This window comes from Hipposideros armiger, unplaced genomic scaffold, assembly GCF_001890085.2.
Source record: "Hipposideros armiger isolate ML-2016 unplaced genomic scaffold, ASM189008v1 scaffold_82, whole genome shotgun sequence".
Classification (NCBI taxonomy): Eukaryota; Metazoa; Chordata; class Mammalia; order Chiroptera; family Hipposideridae; genus Hipposideros; species Hipposideros armiger.
Genome location: NW_017731432.1, coordinates 794,395 through 813,312, shown reverse-complemented (window position 1 = coordinate 813,312; position 18,918 = coordinate 794,395). Strand labels below are relative to the sequence as shown.

At 51.9% G+C, this 18,918-nt stretch overlaps 1 protein-coding gene across 3 annotated transcripts in view; it reads right to left on the bottom strand.

Annotated features, from left to right (window-relative positions):
- Positions 1-8,469: 8,469 nt before the first annotated feature.
- KCNQ4 (potassium voltage-gated channel subfamily Q member 4) overlaps positions 8,470-18,918 on the bottom strand; it is a 54,593-nt gene continuing 44,144 nt past the window's right edge. Inside the window, exons 10-14 of one of the 3 annotated variants that reach the window (XM_019643879.1) lie at positions 18,483-18,703; positions 16,655-16,754; positions 14,263-14,394; positions 11,363-11,492; positions 8,470-10,721 (exon numbers count right to left, since the gene is read on the bottom strand). In XM_019643879.1, the coding sequence (XP_019499424.1) occupies positions 10,509-10,721; positions 11,363-11,492; positions 14,263-14,394; positions 16,655-16,754; positions 18,483-18,703 (796 nt within the window). In that variant the 3' untranslated portion in view covers positions 8,470-10,508. The remainder of the gene's footprint in view (positions 10,722-11,362; positions 11,493-14,262; positions 14,395-16,654; positions 16,755-18,482; positions 18,704-18,918) is intronic. The other 2 variants (XM_019643881.1, XM_019643878.1) reach the window with 2 other exon arrangements.

The following is an 18,918-nucleotide window of genomic DNA, read 5'->3' as shown; positions in this document are numbered from 1 at the left end:
GGAAGAAAGATCGGCACAAGTACGTGGCTGGTTTAAGTCATCTTTGGGATCGCCACGTTTTTGTGGGTGGAGTGACCCATGTCTGGGCTTCTTCTGGGTATTACCTCTGGGTTTGGCCAAGATGGTGCCAGCTAGAGATGGGGTGCAACACCTCCCTTTGTTCAGGTGGTGGCAGTACCACACCAAGTGACACCACCTGGACCAACACATTGCACATAAACGTATTTTCAGGGAAATAAAGCTTAGTTCCTGCAACACCAAAGCTTTGGTGGCGGGAGGGGCGGGTGGAGAGGGGGGTTGGTTACCATCTTGAATGAGATCCTTGGGCACAGGAAACTGAATGGAACTTTGGGTGCAAATTCTGGCTCTGTTGCTTAATGGCTGTGTGACCTTGAGCAAGTCCTGGTTTCTGATTGGCAAACTGGGGATGATGACAAGCTCAAACCTACCTCTCAGGTCACTGTGAGTCTCTGAATGAGAGTGGTTGTGTCTGAAGGCCTGATGGGCAGGTTTAAGGCAGCAGTGGGCAGTGGGGACAGACTCAGAAGCGGAGGCAGTGGATCCAGACCCGACAAACCCAGAGGGGTGCCTGTGGTCTCACAAGGACCAGACAGCGCAGTGGTTTTGGAGTCAGGAAAGCTGGGTTCAGTTTTTGCAGATGATGGAACCAAAGCTCACGGAGAGGGGAAATGACCTTCCCAGGGTCACACCCTTTTTTGAGGCAAAGGCATCAAAACCAAAATGTGGAAAAGAATTTGATGTTTAATATGTATTTTTCAAAGTTGCATCCGGGGAAAAATCAGATCTCTGTAGAACTTCTTTGCCACTATGGTGTCGCTTGTGTTTTCTGCACTTAGGACTTCTGAAGGTGACCCTCTCTTCTGGCCCTTGTTTAACCTTCACGTTCTGATGGTGCGTCCACATCTGCCCCTTTCCCCCAGAGGTGACAGGGGCAGGTTAAGAACTTGAGAGGAGGAAGGCCACCCAAGGACAAACCTAGGGGTCAAGAGACGTGGGCTGAGCTCTGGGGTGCTCCCTGGCTAACTGTTTCTCCATCTGCAAAACGTTGCTGTTGGAGCAGCCAGTCCCTGGGAGCCTTGGCAGCTTGGACTTTTTATGAAAGCTTTACGTCCCCTTGAGGTTCCCTGACCACCCTCTAAAGTCGCCTCCCTAAGGCTGTCACTATCCCATTTTCATTTTATTCTCTTCACAGCACTTATCACTCCCTGAAATTATCTTGTTTTTTATTTGTTTTCTGTCTAGACAGTAATCTACTGTCTACTCCATGTGAACAGGGACGTTGTGAGTCTGAGAGAGCCTCTGTGACCTTGGTACCTAAAACAGTGCTTGGCACATAGTAGAGATGAACAAACAATGGTAGAATAAATGAATGAAGGGCAGAGGACATGACCCCTTACTCTGTGGGGCAAGTCCTGGAGTGCCCGCTTCTCAACCTGTGAACTGCTCAGTTCTGCCTATCTGCCTATCTGTCTGTCTATCTATCTATCTATCTATCTATCTATCTATCTATCTATCTATCTATCATCTATCTATCTATCTCCACCTCCTCTTAACTAATGGGCCTTCATGGTGGGGTGTCCAGGCCCTAAAAGTCCAGCCTCCTTCCTGGCTCCAGGCTGGCACTGCAGCACCAAGCCAAGGTCTTTACTGACGCCTTGTGGCTGTGGCGTCACATAACAGGGACCAGGATTCCCAGGTGGCCTTGCTTCCCTCCTGTCCTGCCAACCAGTGTTTATTAATCACCTATATGCCCAGATGTGTGCAGGGGATGGTGAGGACCACAGACAAGAAGCAGATGTTTTTCATGCCCTCGAGGAGCTAAAGAGACACCTGGAGAAGGGGAGGCAGGGGTTGGGGTGGGTGGGGGGTCATGTGGTCCAGGAGAAGCGCTGAGGGGAGTTTGGTGGGAGTGAGGGTCAGAGGGAAGTGCAGAGCCCACCAGGCAGCCTGGGTCTCAGGCCTCAGAACCTTCCCCCCAGGATATCTACTCCCAGCAATCTCCCCCACCTCCAGGAAATCCTCTGTGGCTCCCACCCACTTAAGAGGCTGTATGGGGCGGGGGGGAGAAGAGGAGGTGTCTGGTGCCCAGAGAAGCCATTTGGGACAAAAACAAATATGTTTCAGGAGAGTTTAAAGAGTGACCTGCTTTGCGACATGCAATGTAAACCTTTGGCTTCACTGCTTCCAGTAAAATCCACCTTACTAGCTGTGTAAATCAGGTCTTGCTGCGGTAATGCTGTGAAACAAACAAGCCCCAAATCTCAGTGGCCTACACAACCAAATATTATTTCACACTCCTAAGTCTCTAGGTCAACTACAGTTCAGCTGATGCTGGCCAAGCCAGGCTGGCCTCCTGACTTCAAGTCTGGTTGAGGTCTGCTCCATGTGACTGAATTCTGGACCCAGGATGAAGGAACAACAGTTATCTGAGTCTTCTCATGCTGGAGGAAGGAAGCACCAAGAGGTCTGGCAGAACTTGCCACGCCCCTTATGGCGTAACCTTAGAATAAGCACACTGTTCTTCCCTCTCCCACCCCCATCCCCACCCACCCCCACCCATTCCACTGGCCAGAGTAAGTCCCATGGTCAAGTCAAAATCAGGGTGGTGGTGGAGTGAATGCTGTGGTGCTCAGACGCCCCCTTCAGGGCCAGCGCACCCACTCCCCAGCTGCTGGGACCCTTCAGGGGCTGACTCACAACTGTCCCTCACTGGGAATTGCCCTTGAACATAGGAAGCTGCCTCACCCAAAGTCAGGCCCCTCCCAGGGCCGGTGATTGGCTGGTGCATGGACACCGAGGCCCGCCTCCTTCCCTCAATTTAGCACAACTCGGAAGGGCTAGCGGAGCTCCAGAGCTCCTGAATATCAGCAGATGCTCCGTTTAAATCACATTGCAGATCAACTTCTCCCTCGGCCCAGTCTTGCCTTCCTGGCATCCTTACAGATGAATCTCCTGAGAGTACTGCACGATAAACCTGCGCATCACTCTCTGTCTCCAAACCTGTTTGTAGGAAACCCATTGTAAGACAGGTAGAGAATTATACTCCGCCCCAAGGTAGCCATGGTAACGATAAGGAAGGCAGACTTTCAGACAAATAATTCAATCTAATAACCGTCATTAAAGAATGTATCATGGAAACAGATTTGACTTATTTTGGCTGCAACAAAACGCTGGGCACATATTCAACACGTACGCGGGGCGAGAACTGAGGCCACACCTGAGGGGTCCCATGTTTTGGATGCAATGATTTTATCTTTTATATTGGGGTTCCAAAAAGGTTATATTGTAGCAAAGGTTTTGGGGCTAAAACAATAAAATAATAAAATAAGGTTTCCCAATCACTTGGTTCCGTGGTGTCCAGACATGCGCCTGGATCTGTGCAGCTGACATGGGGCAAGCCCCAGAAAGAATTCTCAGCCCTGTGCATTTACAGCAGATTGGCGGATAAAAGCCCCACTCCAGGTGTTATGGGGTGAATTGTGACCCCCCAAATTCATGTGTTGAAGCCCTAACCCCCAGTATATCAAAATGTGACTGTATTTGGAGATAGGGCCTTTAAAGAGGTGATTAAGTTGAAATGGGGTTGTTAGGGTGAGCCTTAATCCAATATGACTGGTGTCCTTATAAGAAGTGATTAAGGGAGAGGGGGAGGGAGGGAGGGAGAGAGAGAGAGAGAAAGAGAAAGAAAGAGAGAGAGAAATGTGTACTCACAGAGAAACCAACATGTAAAGACCCCGGGAAAAGACAACCATCTGCAAGCCAAGATAGAGGCCTCAGAATGAAACCAACTCTGCTGACACCTTAATCTTGGACTTCCAGCTTCCAGAATTGTGAGGAAATAAATTTGTGGTTTAAGGCACCCAGGACGTAGCATTCGTTATGACGGCCCCAGCAACGAATAATACACAGGGTAGCAGCTTTCACAATCCAGGAGGTAGGTGGAAAAGGAAGATGGGCAACTCAGCTTCTCAAAGGGAAAATAAAGAAATTGTCTTACAAATTGGAACTGTCCGAAGTACAAGAAATAAGTTATCTAAATTGGAAAATGCGTGGCATGGCTTTCTTTGATCTGCAAGAGTGTAACAGTTGCAAGCTTCAGAGCAGCCCTGAGCTGACCCCTGCACCACTGCAGTCCAGGCTCCTTCCTACGTCTTCTGAACCTGGGCCTCAAGAGGCCATTTGAGCTTCCGCTTGTGCCCTCTTGTCCTGTGAAGAAGCCCAGTCTAATCTACAGCACAGAAGCCACATGGACCAGAGACAGGCCATCCCACACCTGGACCAACCAGGGTGCTGACAGCCAGGAGCCAAACACAAGACTGTGAGTGAGGCCATCTTAGACCATCCAGCCCCAGTCAAGATGCCAGATGACTGCAACCACATTGGTGATCCCAGGTGACACTAGCAGAACTGCTCAGCTGAGTCCAGCCCAAATTGCTGACCCACAGAATCAAGAGTAAACAAAATGGTTGTTATTTTAAGCTATTAAGTTTTAGGGCGAGTTGTTGCATAGCAATAGATAAATGGTACATTGAAATCATATCTGCTCTTGAGGCCATAATTGTTGACAGTCTGGGGACTCCCATAGCCACCTGTAAACCCTCCTTGCTGAGCCAGGCAAATTTAGAAGATAAAGGGAGGTATGTGCATCTGTTAATTGTGCATCTGTTCTGCCCAGGAGCTGGCTAACCTCAGAGCCCTAACTGGGTCTCCAGCGTCTGTTCATCCTGTGTATTGTGCTGAGCCAGGGGCTGGCCTACAGCAGGTGTCCACAGACATTTACTCAATTAGTGAAATGCCATGGGGCTTGTCTAGGTTACCAACACCTCCTGCTCTCTTTCCTGGTCTCCCTGCACCCAGACTTGCTCCCTCAAATCCATCTCCTAGCCTAGGATGAAAAACTTTCTAAAATGCAAACCTACCCTGGTTTGATTCCTGATCAAAATCTGTCATTGTCTCCCCACTGCCCTCACAGTTAAGTCCTCTCTCTTTGGAAGGAGTTATGAAATCCTGAAAACCTTGACCCCTGTCTAATTCTAAAGTCCTGTCTTGCACCACTCTGTTCCTTGCCACCTGGACCCAGTCACAGGGGTTTCTTTCTGTTCCTTTCGTGTACCACACACTCTTGGGTGCCTCTGGACCTTTACACATGCTACGCCCCCTAGCTGGGACATTCACCGTCACTCAGCTCCCATGCCTGACTCAATCCGACGCATGCTTCAGGACATTTGGTTGCCCATTTTGCCTGGATTGAGAGGTGACAGGAAGTAGGGATCTACACTGGTTTCTGGGCACTGGTTAACAGTTTGGCTGGATGGTCAGGGAGTCAGGATTGGAGGACTGGTGATAAGAAAGACGGGAAGAGGTATTTAGATAGATTTTCAGAAATGGGCAGAGTGTGAAGATATTTCTGTCTCAAGTGAAATCTCACCAAACGGCATCCATGGCTGAGGTGGCTCTTGGTAATCAGAGGGCCAAGACGGCACAGCCGTGGGTGTCAGCCAGCCCCTTTCTGCAGTCCCTCCAGTGCTTGCTCAACACACTCTCGTACGACATGGTGATGGTCGCAAGAATGGAGACTATTTATGGGTTCGACAATATGGATTTACCTCACCAAGGCTGAACTGGCTAGTGCCACTACTGTGCCTACCGTCAGCGGACACAAATGTTGAATCACCGTTCTGAAGAGATTCATCTAGCTACCTGGTGCCAGGTTGATTCCACTGGATTGTGTCCATCACAGAGAGGGCAGTGATTTATCCTCATCACACAGCCAGAATCTAAGGCTCTGGGAATCAGTGGGAGGTGGTGAGAGTGGCTCTCTCACTGTATAACAAATAACCCACAGTATTTGTTTCCTGTGGGTGCCATAACAAATTACTATAAACTTGGTAACTTAGAACAACAGAATTTATTCTCTTATAGTTCTGGAGGACAGTAGTTCATCAGCCTCCCCGGGCCTAAATCAAAGTATCAGCAGGGCTTCACTCCCCCTCCAGAGCTCTAGGGGAAAATCGGTTCCCTGACTCTTCCAACTGCTGGTGGCTGCTGGCATTCCTTTGCTGTGATCACATGACTCGAATTTCTGCTTCCTTCTTCATATTGTCTCCTCCTCTTCTGTGTGTCTAAGATCTCCCTCTGTCTCTCTCTTAAAAGGACACTGGCAAATGGATTTAGGGCTCAATGGTTAATCCAGGATAATCTCCCCATGGCAAGATCATGAACTTAATCACATTTGCAAAGATCTTTTTTTTTCCTTATAAGGTAACATTTTACAAACTCCAGAGTTTAGGACCTGGTATCTTTGGGTGGCCATTATTCAGGCTACTACACTGCCCACTCACAAAACTTTTGCTTCTTGTCCCTGCAACGTTGGGCTCTGCTACTTTGGAGGTCTTAATTCTCAAGGGAAGGGAAGCAAAAACAGTTTTCATTGAATTGGAAGATGGAGCTTCTAAAAGGCCATTTTGGGCTCCCCGTGCCCCTACACCTAAAAAGGCAAAGAAAGAGTTTGTCTGTTGTACTGGCTGCCTGACTGATCTTCATTACCAAGGGGACATTGGGGTGCTGCTACACAATAAGGGTGAGGAGGACTATGTCTAGAACCCCAGGTATTCTTTAGGGTCCCTCTTAGTACTTCCATGTACAATAGTAAACATACATGAAAAGCTATGGCACCCCAAACTGGGCCGGACTATTGAGGATTCAGATCCTTCAGGAATGATTACTTGAGTCACTCCACCATGTAAAGAACCAAAACCAGCTGAGGCCCTCGCTGAGAGCAAAGGGAACATAGAATGGCAGAAAGAGAGAGAGAGAGAGAGAGAGAGAGAGAGAGAGAGAGAGAGAGAGAGAGAGAGAGGGAGGGAAGGAAGATATAGTAAATAGGTAAATAGATCGATCGATAGAAAGATCAACAGATATATAGTATCAACTATGGCACTGTGACCAGTCACCAGAAGGTCTATTGCAGCTACGCATATTTTCTTCCTTTCTTCGTGTGTGTGTGTGTGTGTGTGTGTGTGTTATATTGAGTAACTTGTTTTTTCCTCCCTCCTCCTTTCCCCCTATTATTTTATATATAGATTGTGCTTGCTACCTTTACAGTTTAGTATTCAATGGCAGGTGGGATTGTGACTGAATTAGAGGAGCAATTAACATCATCAAAATGTGGATTCAACAACTAACTCCCAGAGACGGATACATCTATTGGAAGGTGGAACTTTGTGTTTTTCCCACTTGGTGGGAGAGAGTTAGAGTGTCTTCATCTGTATGCAAGATAGTTCCATCTTATTAGGTGGACACTACTGTTGCTATATAAAGGTTCAAATATGTGTAGATTGATGTGTTTGGATAATGTGTCCAAAGGTGAGGACCGTGCCAGTTACTAAGTTACTGTCTTTTAGTTCCAAATGCAGCCTTCTGTGTTCTGCTCTGGGATACGGGGACTGGGACTCTGCAAAGCACACTACTCCTTTGTTAGCTGGCTTTGACAATAAGGGGCACTAGGGGAGACTGGAAGGCAGGAGGAGGGGAGACCTGCCTTCTAACTTTATCAGCAACAGCCTAGTCATAACAGTTGATCACAACCTTCAGCTTTTTTTCTGCATTCCCAGACAAGCTTCTCTGTATCCCCTAAGAGGTACTAGCACCAACCAGACAGCACCCCCTCTTCAGACCTCTAAGCCCAGCACCATAGGGCTCCCCCAATCATGCTTGGGGGTTCTGCTAAGCCCATCCTCTTCCCTATATTTCTGCAGCTTTAAGAATGGGAGCTGCTTCCTGCAGTGATTTTTCTCCAGGTTATCTCAGTGTTTTCTTTCGTTCTTTCAGCCCATCGACATCAGTGTAACCCATGCCCTATAGTAAATTCTTTGTTGAAAAATCTAGTGTAATATCTGCTTTCCTGATGAGACCCTGACTGGTACAAGCTATTAGGAAAGTGGCATTCACTTTTCACTGGGGCGAAAAGCCAAAAGAACGTACCGTATTTCCCCATGTATAAGTCGCACCTTAATTTTGGGGCCCGAAATTTGAAAAAAATGTATTACGTAAAGTTATTGAACTCAAGTTTTATTCATTATAAAATTCATACAATTCCTCATCACTTGCAGGAAATGCAAGTAAAAAAATCTACAACCACTGTATAAGACGCACCCAGTTTTTAGACCCCAAATTTTTTGAAAAAGGGCGCGTCTTATACATTGGGGAAATATGGTAAATTTGGAAGTGCCGGGGGATCACCATGAGAGGTCAGACTGCCTGAGAAGAAGGCTGAGACAGAAGACAGATCGTTGACACATTTTAGCACCTAGATCTAGCTGTGCATGGAGCCAAGCCTAGCGTCTGGACTTTTTAGTTATCTGGGCCAATAAGTTTGACTTTTTGCTTAAGCCGCACAGTTGAGTTTTTGTGGTTACAACCAAGAGTCCTGACTAATCCAAATCTCCTCATCCCACCCCCAGACCCGGCACCCCCACCCCACAGCCACCAAACAGCCAAGGCCGACCACCTCCTACTGAAAACTTTAATGAAACCAATAAGTTAATAAGTTAACAAAGTGAGGTACTTGCATATTCGAGAACCAGGTTGGTGGGGAACCTTGATCGTGGAAGGAGGAAGGGCTTCTTCCCAAGTCTCCTTTGGTCATAGGGTAATCCCATTCTCCTGCCCCTCTCCACAGCTCTGTCTCTGAGGGGCCAAGGGGTGGCTCTCTGGGGACAGTGCAGTGCAGGTGAGGTGAGCCAGGACAGGCTCCATCCAGGGCATGATGTTGACATGCAGAGGGCATGTTGGGACAGAGGCTGGGCATGGTGGGGCTGAGCAAGATCCAACCCCAGCCCTAGTGCTGGTTCATGCAGGTCCCCATTCATGAGATGCAGGCAACTGGGTCTGAGCCCCTTGTTTACTGGCACCCCGCAGACGGTCACCCTGGGTGACCCACTACCCATCAATCTCCTATCACCTGCATTGGCTTTGCAGAAGTGGGACAAAGGTTTAGGGATACCAAACAGGTGCTGGGGGGCCTGGAGTGGACAGGGGCTTATGCCAGTAATGAGGGCTGCCAACTAAAGTGAAGAGTGGAGTATGGAAGAAGGGGAAACAGTGCCTGTAATGCCAGATGCACAGTGGGTGCCTGAAAAATGGTCGTTGCTAGATGCATTATTCTCTCTTTGGGAGTTACAGTGACTAGAAAGGTGGCAAGCCTAGACAGAAGCGGGCCTGATAACCACCCTGGGGAAGGGTCTTGGGTCTTTCCAGTGCTATCCAGGCCCCAGAGGCCTAGGCCTGAGTTGTGCTGTAGGGACCTTGGGAAGGGCCCTTGGGGGCAGGCAGAGGCAGCAGTTAGGGCTCCTGGTCCAGTGAGGAGTAGATCTTGAGAAAGGAGAACTGGTAAAGCTCTGGGGTGGAGCCTGGTGAGAGCTGGAGTCACTTCAGAGCTCTCTTTCCTACCTGGATGGAATCAGGGGCGCCTCCTGGTGGACATAACCCCGAAAGGCCAGTTCACTGGTGTCAGCTGCAGAGACCCAGGAGCTCTGTGCTCATGTCTCCACAGGTGTGTGATTGTGAGTGTCAGTGTGAATGTGAGAGACTTTCTGCATGTCTGGGGAAACTAAAGGGACATGTTTGTGTAACCATGAGAGCATTGTCCGTGGGAGCTTTGGGGAAGAACACAGAAACTTAATTTTGTCAAAGGCATCTGGAGGGCGAAAGAGGGAAGTGGACATCTGGCAGGAAGGAGCTCTTGGGAAGGAGACACTGGAAAAGGCAAGAAAGGCCCAGGCACTGCCCTTTGGGGGGGCAAGGGAGAAACAGGCCCCATGCTAGGTGGGGAGGGGGTGATAAGCCAAAGAATGGAAAGGGGGGTCATGGCCAAGCAGCCTGAGACCAGCTACTGCTGGGGGCCCATCTCCCAATGGAGGAGGGGCAGAGGGACCCCATGGGGGTCCCCAAAGTTGCATATTTAACATAGTTTGCATATATGGTGCCCACCTGCCTTATGGCAGGGTCCTGTGCTTGTGGGTACCTGTGGGCACCCTGGGCCCACCCCCAAGGGGGCGGGGACTTGGCGGGAGGGCTTCCCTGCTCTGTCCGAAGGGCGGGCCAGTGACCTCACCTTGCATAGCTGGAAGCTGGGTCAGGGCCCCGGGCCCCAGCGCCCTGCTCCCACTCCTGGGGCAGTGCCCCTGCCAGGCGGGTCGTGTCGAGCCTTGATGGAACCGGCAGGGCACCGGGGGGGCCCAGAGGCCAAGGGGCAGCCGCTGCTGCTGCCCTCCGTGTAGCCTGGCATCTCACGCTCCTGAGGTGGGGCGGGTCGCTGGCACCCACAGCCGGTATCTCGCCCACCCAGGCAACTCAATACTGCGCGTGGCCTCTCTCCCCGAGAGGGAGTGAGTTCAAGTAAGAGAGAAGTCCGGAGGCCTCAGGAGGCGGGTCCGGGCGCCAGGCCAAGGCGCTGACCGAGTACGGCCCCGCCCCTGAAGAGACCCTCAGTCCATATTGGTGCTGACTGAGCGGGAGATGCTGAGCGTCTGTGCGGAGACAGAGATGTCCTCGTGATCCACAGGGCTGTGGTAGTCCGAGGTGATGTCGGGGTCGAAGAGCGGCACTTGCACGGTGCCCAAGCTCGCCGAGGTGCCAGAGCGCAGGCAGCGTGAGTAGAAACCCAACAGCAGGTCCAGTTTGTGCTCGATGGACTGCACCTGGGGGCGGGGAGCGGCTGGAGGCGTGGCTTGGCTGAGACTGGAGGAGGGACTTGGGGCTGGGCCGGGGCGAGGCTGGAGGCGGGGCTTGGGAGGAGTGCGGCTAAAAGGCGGGGTCTGGCCGGGGCTGGAAGAGGGACACGGCTGGGAGGAGGGGCTTGTCTGGGGTGGGGCGCGTCTGGGAAACGCGGCTCCTCCGGGAGGAGGTACGACAGGAAAGGCGGAGCTTGGCCTGAGGGCGGGGCGAAGCTGGGAACCCGCTGGGAAATCGCCGAACAAAATTTAGTAATGACTGGTTGGGACAGTCAGGGCGATTGAGAGACAACGGAGGCGGGGTTAAGTGAAGTAAGTGGGACCTAGACGGGTTTATCTGAGGCTACAGCAACCTAGGGAGGGGCTTGGCAGAAGAGAGCGGGTTTTCGCGGGAATTTAGCAGGAGAAGGCGGGCTTCCTGGGAGGCGGGGCTTATCTGTGGGGCCGGGGTTGGCCAGGCAGTGGACGCGTGGGCCGTGCTTGGGCCTCCCCTGCCGGCGGGTGCTCTGGGCTGCGGCTCTGAGACGCTCACCCTACCCTTGTGCTTGTCCCCGTGGCCTTCCACAGCTTCTCGGTCGACGACTAGTTCCTCGACCTTGCACACTCACCTGCTTCTCCACCTTGACCACGCGTCCCATCATACTGATTTCATCCACCGCCTCCGTGTCCGAGGGCCCCTTGTCGCCCTTCTCCCGTGTCTTCCGGTCCCCGAGTCCCCGGCCCACAATCTGGTCCACCCTGTGGGGAAAAGGAACTGTCAAGGCCCAGACACACGCCATCCCTCCCTCCCTCCCTCCCTCCCTCCCACAAGAGCTCCGATTGCCTGCTGAGAGACACCGCCTGCACCGGTGGGAGGGGGCAATCTGAGAGAAGGGGACGTTTTGCCCTGCCAAATGGATACCGAGTTGGATGCAGGGACCTAGCTACTGCTTTGACGGTTTTCCACCTAGCCAAGCAAAGGCACGACACACAAGCATGACAAGTAAAACAACCGCCTGATGGGAGGACAGGTGGGAAATAGTGGACTGGGAAAAGGAGAGACACAAGCGGGATTGTGAGTTATAAGGTGGACAAGGCTGGAGTTGGTTCCACCTTATTTTTCTGCTCTCCTTTAAAGCAAAATTCTTGCAAGTGTTATCACTACCCTCTATCTCCAATTTCTCTCCTCCCGCTCTCTCTGAAACCTACTCCAGTCAGGCTTTCATTCCCATCATTTCACCAAAACTACTGTTGTCAAGATTCCAAATGACCTCCATCATGCTAAATTTGACGATCACCTCTCTGTCCTCACTATACAGTACTTGACCTGTTAGCAGAGCTGGGGACACCTGAGCACCCCTTCTTCCTGCACTTTCTTCATCTGGATTCCCAACCACCACCCTCTCCCAGTTCTCCTCCTACCTCACTGACTCTCCTTCTCAGTCTCCTTTGCTGGTTCCTCCTTTATCTCCACAACCTCTAAACATTGCAGGACCCAAGGCTCACTCCTGGGACCTCTTTTCTCTATTTATTCTCACTTGCTAAGTGATGTCTTCACTTCCAGATATTCATTCCCCTATACACTGTTGACACCAAATCTGAATCCCTAGCCCCATACCTGTCCTCCAAACACCACACTCCCCTAACTGCCAGATCAACACTCCACTTAGATGTCTGATAGGCATCACAAACCCAACATGTCCCAACTTTCCTGATTGAAACTCGCTCTACTCATTGCCTTCTCCGTGTCAATAAACAGCAACATTTTCCTCTTGCTCAAGCCAAAAAACTTGGTTTTTATCCTTGACTCTTTTTTTCTCTTACACCCCATCAGAAAACGCTGTCAGCTCTATCTTCAAAATATATCTAGAGGGGCCAGCCGAGTGGCACGTTGGTTAAGAGCTGGCTTGGGACGCCAGCTCTGAGCAGCAGGGTCCCGGTTCAGATCCCACATGGGGGCCAGTGACACTGTGCCCTCTACAGCTAAGATGCTGAACAACAGCTCAACCTGGAGCTGGGCTGCCGTGAGTCGCCGGCGACGGCGTAGGCTGCAGCCCCTGCTACAGTGGGCTGCCATAAGCTACCGTGTGTGGCCAGCAGCCAGCGTGAGCAGCTGGCAGCCAGTGTGAGCTGCTGGGAGCCACCGTGAGCGGCCGTCCAGAGGCCAGCGACCGATCTGCCTCACCTGGGAAGAGCACAATGATCACAATACCAACATGGGCCAGTGAAGCGACATCCTCCACAACTAGACTGAAGAACAAAACGACAGCAACTTGTCTGTTCCCCTCCCCCAATTCCCCAATAATTTTATATATATATATATATATATATATATATATATATATATATATATATATAAAATCTGACCATTTCTCCCCACCTCCACGGCTGCCACCCTGGTCCAAGTCCCCATCATCTCTTGCCTGGGCATCTGAAGGAGCATCCTCACTGGTCTCCTTGCTTCCACCCTAGCTCCCTTATAGGCCATTCTCAACACAGCACCTAGGGTGATCCTTTTAAAGATATCAGTCAGATCTTGTCAGTCACTTGCTCAAAGCCCTCCAATGCTTGTGTCTCACCCTGAATGAATGCCAACAGCTTTGCAGTTGCCTACAGGGCTTTATACAGTCTAAGTGTCATTAGCCCCCTAACCTCATCTGCTACGTCTCTCACACCAGAACAAACACACTAAGTTTCTTGCTGTCTCTTAAACATCCCAGCCACCTACCCATCCCATCTCAAAGACTTGGCACTTGCTGTCCCCTCTGGACACTTTTTAAATAGCCACAGGGCTGCTTGCCTCACCTTCAATTTTTTCTCAAATGTCACCTTCTCACCTATTTAAAATTGCAAGCCCCAACACCCTAGCCCTTATTTTTCTCCTTAACCTTTATCATCACCTGACATATTCTAGTTTCACGTATTTATCATCTATTCTCCTTTCCACTAGAATGAATGCTCCATGAGGGCAGGCACTCTGTTTTGATTTCCACCATATCCCCACTGTCCGGCAAGTAACAAACACCCAACCACTATTTCTTGAGAGAACAAATGAATGAACAGGCACTGAGAATTCAGGCCACAGGAAGAGAAGGGCAAGGTGTAGGTGACTGGGGTCTTAATGTGAGAATTCTTCTTATACGCTGGGTGGAGAGAAATGACGGATTCCAGAAGCAAGAGGTGGGCAGCATTTGAGGACGATTTGCCTATCCCCTTGGGAAATAAGAGGTCATTGATTACATTAGGTCCATTAATTTAGGACCAGGAAACATTCCATAGACGTCCTCCGAGGCGTGCAGGCATATAGGGTTCTCACAAAGGACCTGCCAGCTGGTCGTTGTTCAGGTTCAAGACAGGTGCGGGGTCTGGCCTCAGCCGCGAGAAACTCCAGCTCCCACAGCGGCCCCTAGGGGGCGCTCGGAGCATCGTTCAGGCGCCGGCAGAGGGGCTAGGGCTCGCGGACCTCGCGCGGAATCCGGGGCCACGACCTCCCTGCCCCGTTTCCCCCGTCGGGGGTGGGCGCACACACCGAGTCTGCAGGCTCTTGATCCGGCCCAGCATGTCCAGGTGCCCTGCTGAGTACTGCTCGATGACGTCCTTCACGTCGTATGGTCGCAGCGTCTCCTTGAATTTCCTTTTGGCCACAAGGAACTTCAGGATCCTGTTGGGGGAGGGGGTCTCAGAGGGAAGGGGTTCTTTTCTAGCCCCCTCTCTGTGCCTTTGCTACCCCCTTGTCTAACACCGGGGCACCTCCTGCTTGGGCCACCAGAAACAACCTCTGCTGGGTCTCCCAACCTCCCAACCCCGAAGGTTTCTTTGGTATTCTTTAATGTGCCTATATCTGCAGTCGCATTAGCCTGGGCAGGCAGGAACAGGTCCTGGTTGCCCTCTGCTAGGTGGAATACAAAGCGGGCATCTGTGAACAGTTACTGATGATAGCTCGGAGAGAGATATTTTTGCATTCATTCCACAGATGCTTGTTAGCACAGCTGTGCTGGACCCTGGGCACCCAAAGGGGCATCAGATCCAATACTTGGCCTCAGCCCAGGTCTGAGGTGGTAGACAGAGGACACAGGCAATTATGGGGTGACAGGGGCCATGTCAAGGAATAGAGAAAGAGGGCTGGGGACCATGAGAAGGGAGACCTCTGCTGGGGAGGTCAGGGAACAAGTCTTGCGAGTGATGCTTTTCAGTCCCAGGGCAAAAGGAGCGGGGATCAAGGGACACTTTCCCAACGTAGGTAGGCATGGAGGTGTGTGAATGAGAGTCAGCTCCAAGTAGCCAAACAGGAAGGGAAGGGAAGGGAAGGGGTTAATTCACAGGGGATGGGGAGGGCATATGAGAAGAAAGGGAAAGAGACTTTTGAGAAGGAGTCTGGGGGAGGGTATTCTGAAGAGCCCTGAATCCCTGGCAGAGACAGACGGGGCAATGGGGAGTTGGGGAAGGTGCCATGTGGTTTCCTCTGGTTTAGCATGACCATTCTGCCAGCCCTGGAGGGAGGGACGAAGCTGAGAACCTGGGGCTTATTCGCCGAAAGAAATTTAGTCAGAAAGACCAGCATCAGGGGATGGGCCTGAGCTGGACAGGGGTAGTGGGGTGGAGACATGGGACAGCTTTGAGCATTTCAGGACTGAAAAGGACTGAAAGGCTTCAACGTCTGAGTCTAGGATGACTCCCATGGATGGTGTTGCCACTGCCTGAAGTGGGGAGCCGGGAGAAGGAACAGGTTTGGGGCCTGCTGGGTGTAAGGGGTCTGTGGGATGGCCAAGGAGTATTGACCTGGGTCAGGTGGCAGCTCAGGTATTGTGCTCCTGAAGCTGGTCACTTAGAGGGGAGAGACAGGATGTATAAAAAGGGGTGGGGAGAGGCCTCAGATTCTCGGGGGGGGGTGTCCAGTTGACTCTGACTTTAAAAGGATCACAAAGGGAAGAAGCTAGTGTGCAGGTGCATCACAGGGAAAAGAGGAGGTGAGTCTGGTAGGCCTGGGGGTGAAGGGGTCTCTGGAGCTAGAGCTGTAGGCTGGAGACGGAAACTAGGTCAGGACTCCATGCCAAGGAGCTTGGGGGTCAGATACATGGCTGGGCCATGGCTAAGGGGCTTAGGAGACACTGGTCCCCCCTTAACTGTCAAGGCAGGGAAACAGCCAGTAGAGCCAGTAGGCCAGGGACTTTCAAATTTATTACTAAGACCCACCACAAGAAATATATTTTATATCAGAAACCACTATACACATACACATATGCACATAACTGAAATGTAAGTTTCATAAACATAATTCACCCTTACTACTAGGATGCACACTGATATTTTCTATTCTAGTCTATTCTTTTCTTTTTTTTTTTTAACGCTGGCCATGGCCCACTAAATTGATTTCACTAAGTTGATTTCAAACGGTCGGGACCTGTGGTTTGAAAGCCACTGCTCTAGAGGAAGTCCTGGGGAGACAGAGAGGCTGAGGCTAAGACACCCAGGGAGAGAAAGCCTGAGACACAGAAATGGAGGGAAAGAGCACATAAAACAGAGACACAGGGAGAGGTGAGCGGATGCTGATAGACAGCTACGGAGAGAGAGAGAAAGAGAAGGGAGCCTGACATAAAGTGAGCGAGAGGAAGGGGAGAGAAGCAGAGAGGACACTGCGGGTTTGAGGAGAGGGACCGTGATGGGCAGCTGTGCCCACCACCCCACCCACCCCACCCACCCAGACCTTGGTTTGAACAAACCCTGCTGGGAGCCATATGCCACGTCCCCTCCCCACCCACACTCCAGGGTCCCCGCCAGCCAGGCACCGACAAGGGTGCCAGGTGGGCAGCAGCTGGTGTGCCTGGGAGTTAGGCCAGGCCTGGCCATGAGGGCAGGCCCCAGATGGGGAGCAGTAATGGGTGGCAGGCAGATGGGGGTTGCACCTCAGGCCTCAGTCTCACCTGACAGAGCGGATGACCGTCTTCACAGCAGGCATGACGTCGTCTACAGTAAGCTCACACTGGTAGCTCTTCTCCTCTGCCACTTCCTCCGAGGGGCCCTCTGGAAAGTCAGGGGGCCCAGGTGGTAGTCAGGGGGCCCAGGTGGCAGTCAGGGATTCCAGGGGCTACTCCCACCTCCTACCATCACATGCCGAACAACCCTTAGAGGTACCAATAGGGAGACAGAGGCCCAGAAAGGGCCCAGAACCTTCCTGGGGGCACAAGGCAGGCGAGGCTCTAGCCTCCCTTGCTGCCCTACCCAGCGGCAATCCCCAGTTTGTTGCAAGCCCATCTCCCTATGTCCAGTCAGGGTACACATCTGCCTGCTGGCCAGATGCATGGGAGCTGCTTTAGGGCACATCGGGTCCGGCCTGGGGCAAATTGCACAGAGCCCTGGGGGAAGCCCCACTGGTCCCACCATGCAGGGCAGTGAGTCGCAGAGAAAAGGCTCTGCACATAATTATACACACAGTCTGATCCTTCAGCCAAGAGGGAAGGGAGCTCAAGGAGCTGGCTCCCATTCCCCAGCTCTGGGGAAGGCCCCCAAATTAAGTCATTCTCCTTCTGGATAAGAGAAACGGCTTCTCCAAGGCTGGTGCCATGCACTGCACAGAGGTGATGCTGTCCTGGCCCCACAGGGGCAGGACATAGTGGGAGAGCAGGCAGCGTCTTGGGCAGAGAGGGGGCCCCAGACCCCAGGCACCAGCCATGCCCCAGCTCCCATGGGTCAGCGCCTCCCAAAGACTGGTTTGTGTGGCTCTATAACTCTCTAGGAAAGGGCTTTCCGAGTTGTCAGCCAGCAGCATCTTGGAGATGGACACAGCACAGACAAAGGCAGCTCAGCTGGGTCCCCTCTCTCCAGGGCGAAAGGGGCTTTGTGTCCCAATCCTCCATCCTTGTCCACCCACCCCTCCTTTTCCCACCCAGCACATCAAAGCTGGGAGAACTTTTCCAGTGGACTTGGTCCAACCCTCTCGCTTTCCAGAAGAGGACACTGAGGTACAGAAAGGGACAGTATCTTGCCCAAGTCACAGTGCAAGTCAGGAGCAAAGCTACAACTCAAAAAAGTGACCTCTCTAGCTGGTAAAAAAGCGACTCCCTCCAGGTTCACAGCATCATATCTGCAAGCTGGGCTGGGTGAAGAGGGGCGGGGTGGGGAGCGTGGGCCATGAGTTGGCAGACCTGGTTGAGGACAGCAGCTCTGCCACTGACTAGCTGAGAGATCTCAATCTCCACATCTGTGAAATGGGGATAAAAACAGAACCTACTTCCCAGGGTGGTTGGGAGAAGTAAACTCGATAATCCAGTGTAGGGCAGGACACAGTTGGAGGTCAGCGAGTATGGACATTTGTAATGCAGCTAGCACTTATTATATTCCAAAAACTCTTCTGTTCATCTTCTATGGAAAATCCCTTTCAATCCTCACAACAATCTTATGAGGTAGATACTACTCTTGTCCCCATTTTACAGATGAGGAGAATGAGGCCCCGAGAGATGTTCCAAGACAAATGGCAAAGCCAGGATTTAAACCTAGACAGCCTGGCTCCTAAGCCTGTGCCCTTAACCACCAGCAAATGCCACCCTCTGCATGCTCATTTGATTCTCAGTCTGGAGCCTAGCAAATCAGGTATCATGATGCCCATTTTACAGACCAGGAGATGAGTACCCAAAGATGGTCCATCAGTTGGAGAGTCAGGACTAGAACCAAGTCTTTCCACCCCCAGCCTGGACTCTATCCCCACCCTCCCACCCTCAGCAGGTCCTGGGTTCCGGACACCAAGCGGCTCACCCTCAGCAGAGGATCGGGGTTTGAGTCTCAGAGAAGCCCGGAAGCGGGTGCGGTCATTGAAGCTCCAGCTCTTCTGCACCTTGGTGGGGCTGGTGGCCTCCCCCACCTGCTCGCTGCTTGGGGAGGTGGCCACCGACGGCGGTGCCAGGTGCTGCTTGGAGGGGCCCGTCCGCCGCTGGGAGCTGCCTATGCGGATACGGTCTTTGATGCCCATCCGGCTGCTGGAAGGGCAGGTCGGGTGGGGGAGAAAGTCAAGTTAGCCGGAGCTGGGGTGGACATGCGTGGGAACTCAGCTGACTTAGGTCTTGGGGGGTGGGCTATTGGGTCTTGGTTCCCCATCAAGTGGGATTTCCTGGGATGGGACAGGGTGTGGTGAGGGGGGCCCTAACTCCTACAAGAAGCCGATTCAGGGTCAGTCTGAACAGGTCCTCTCCCC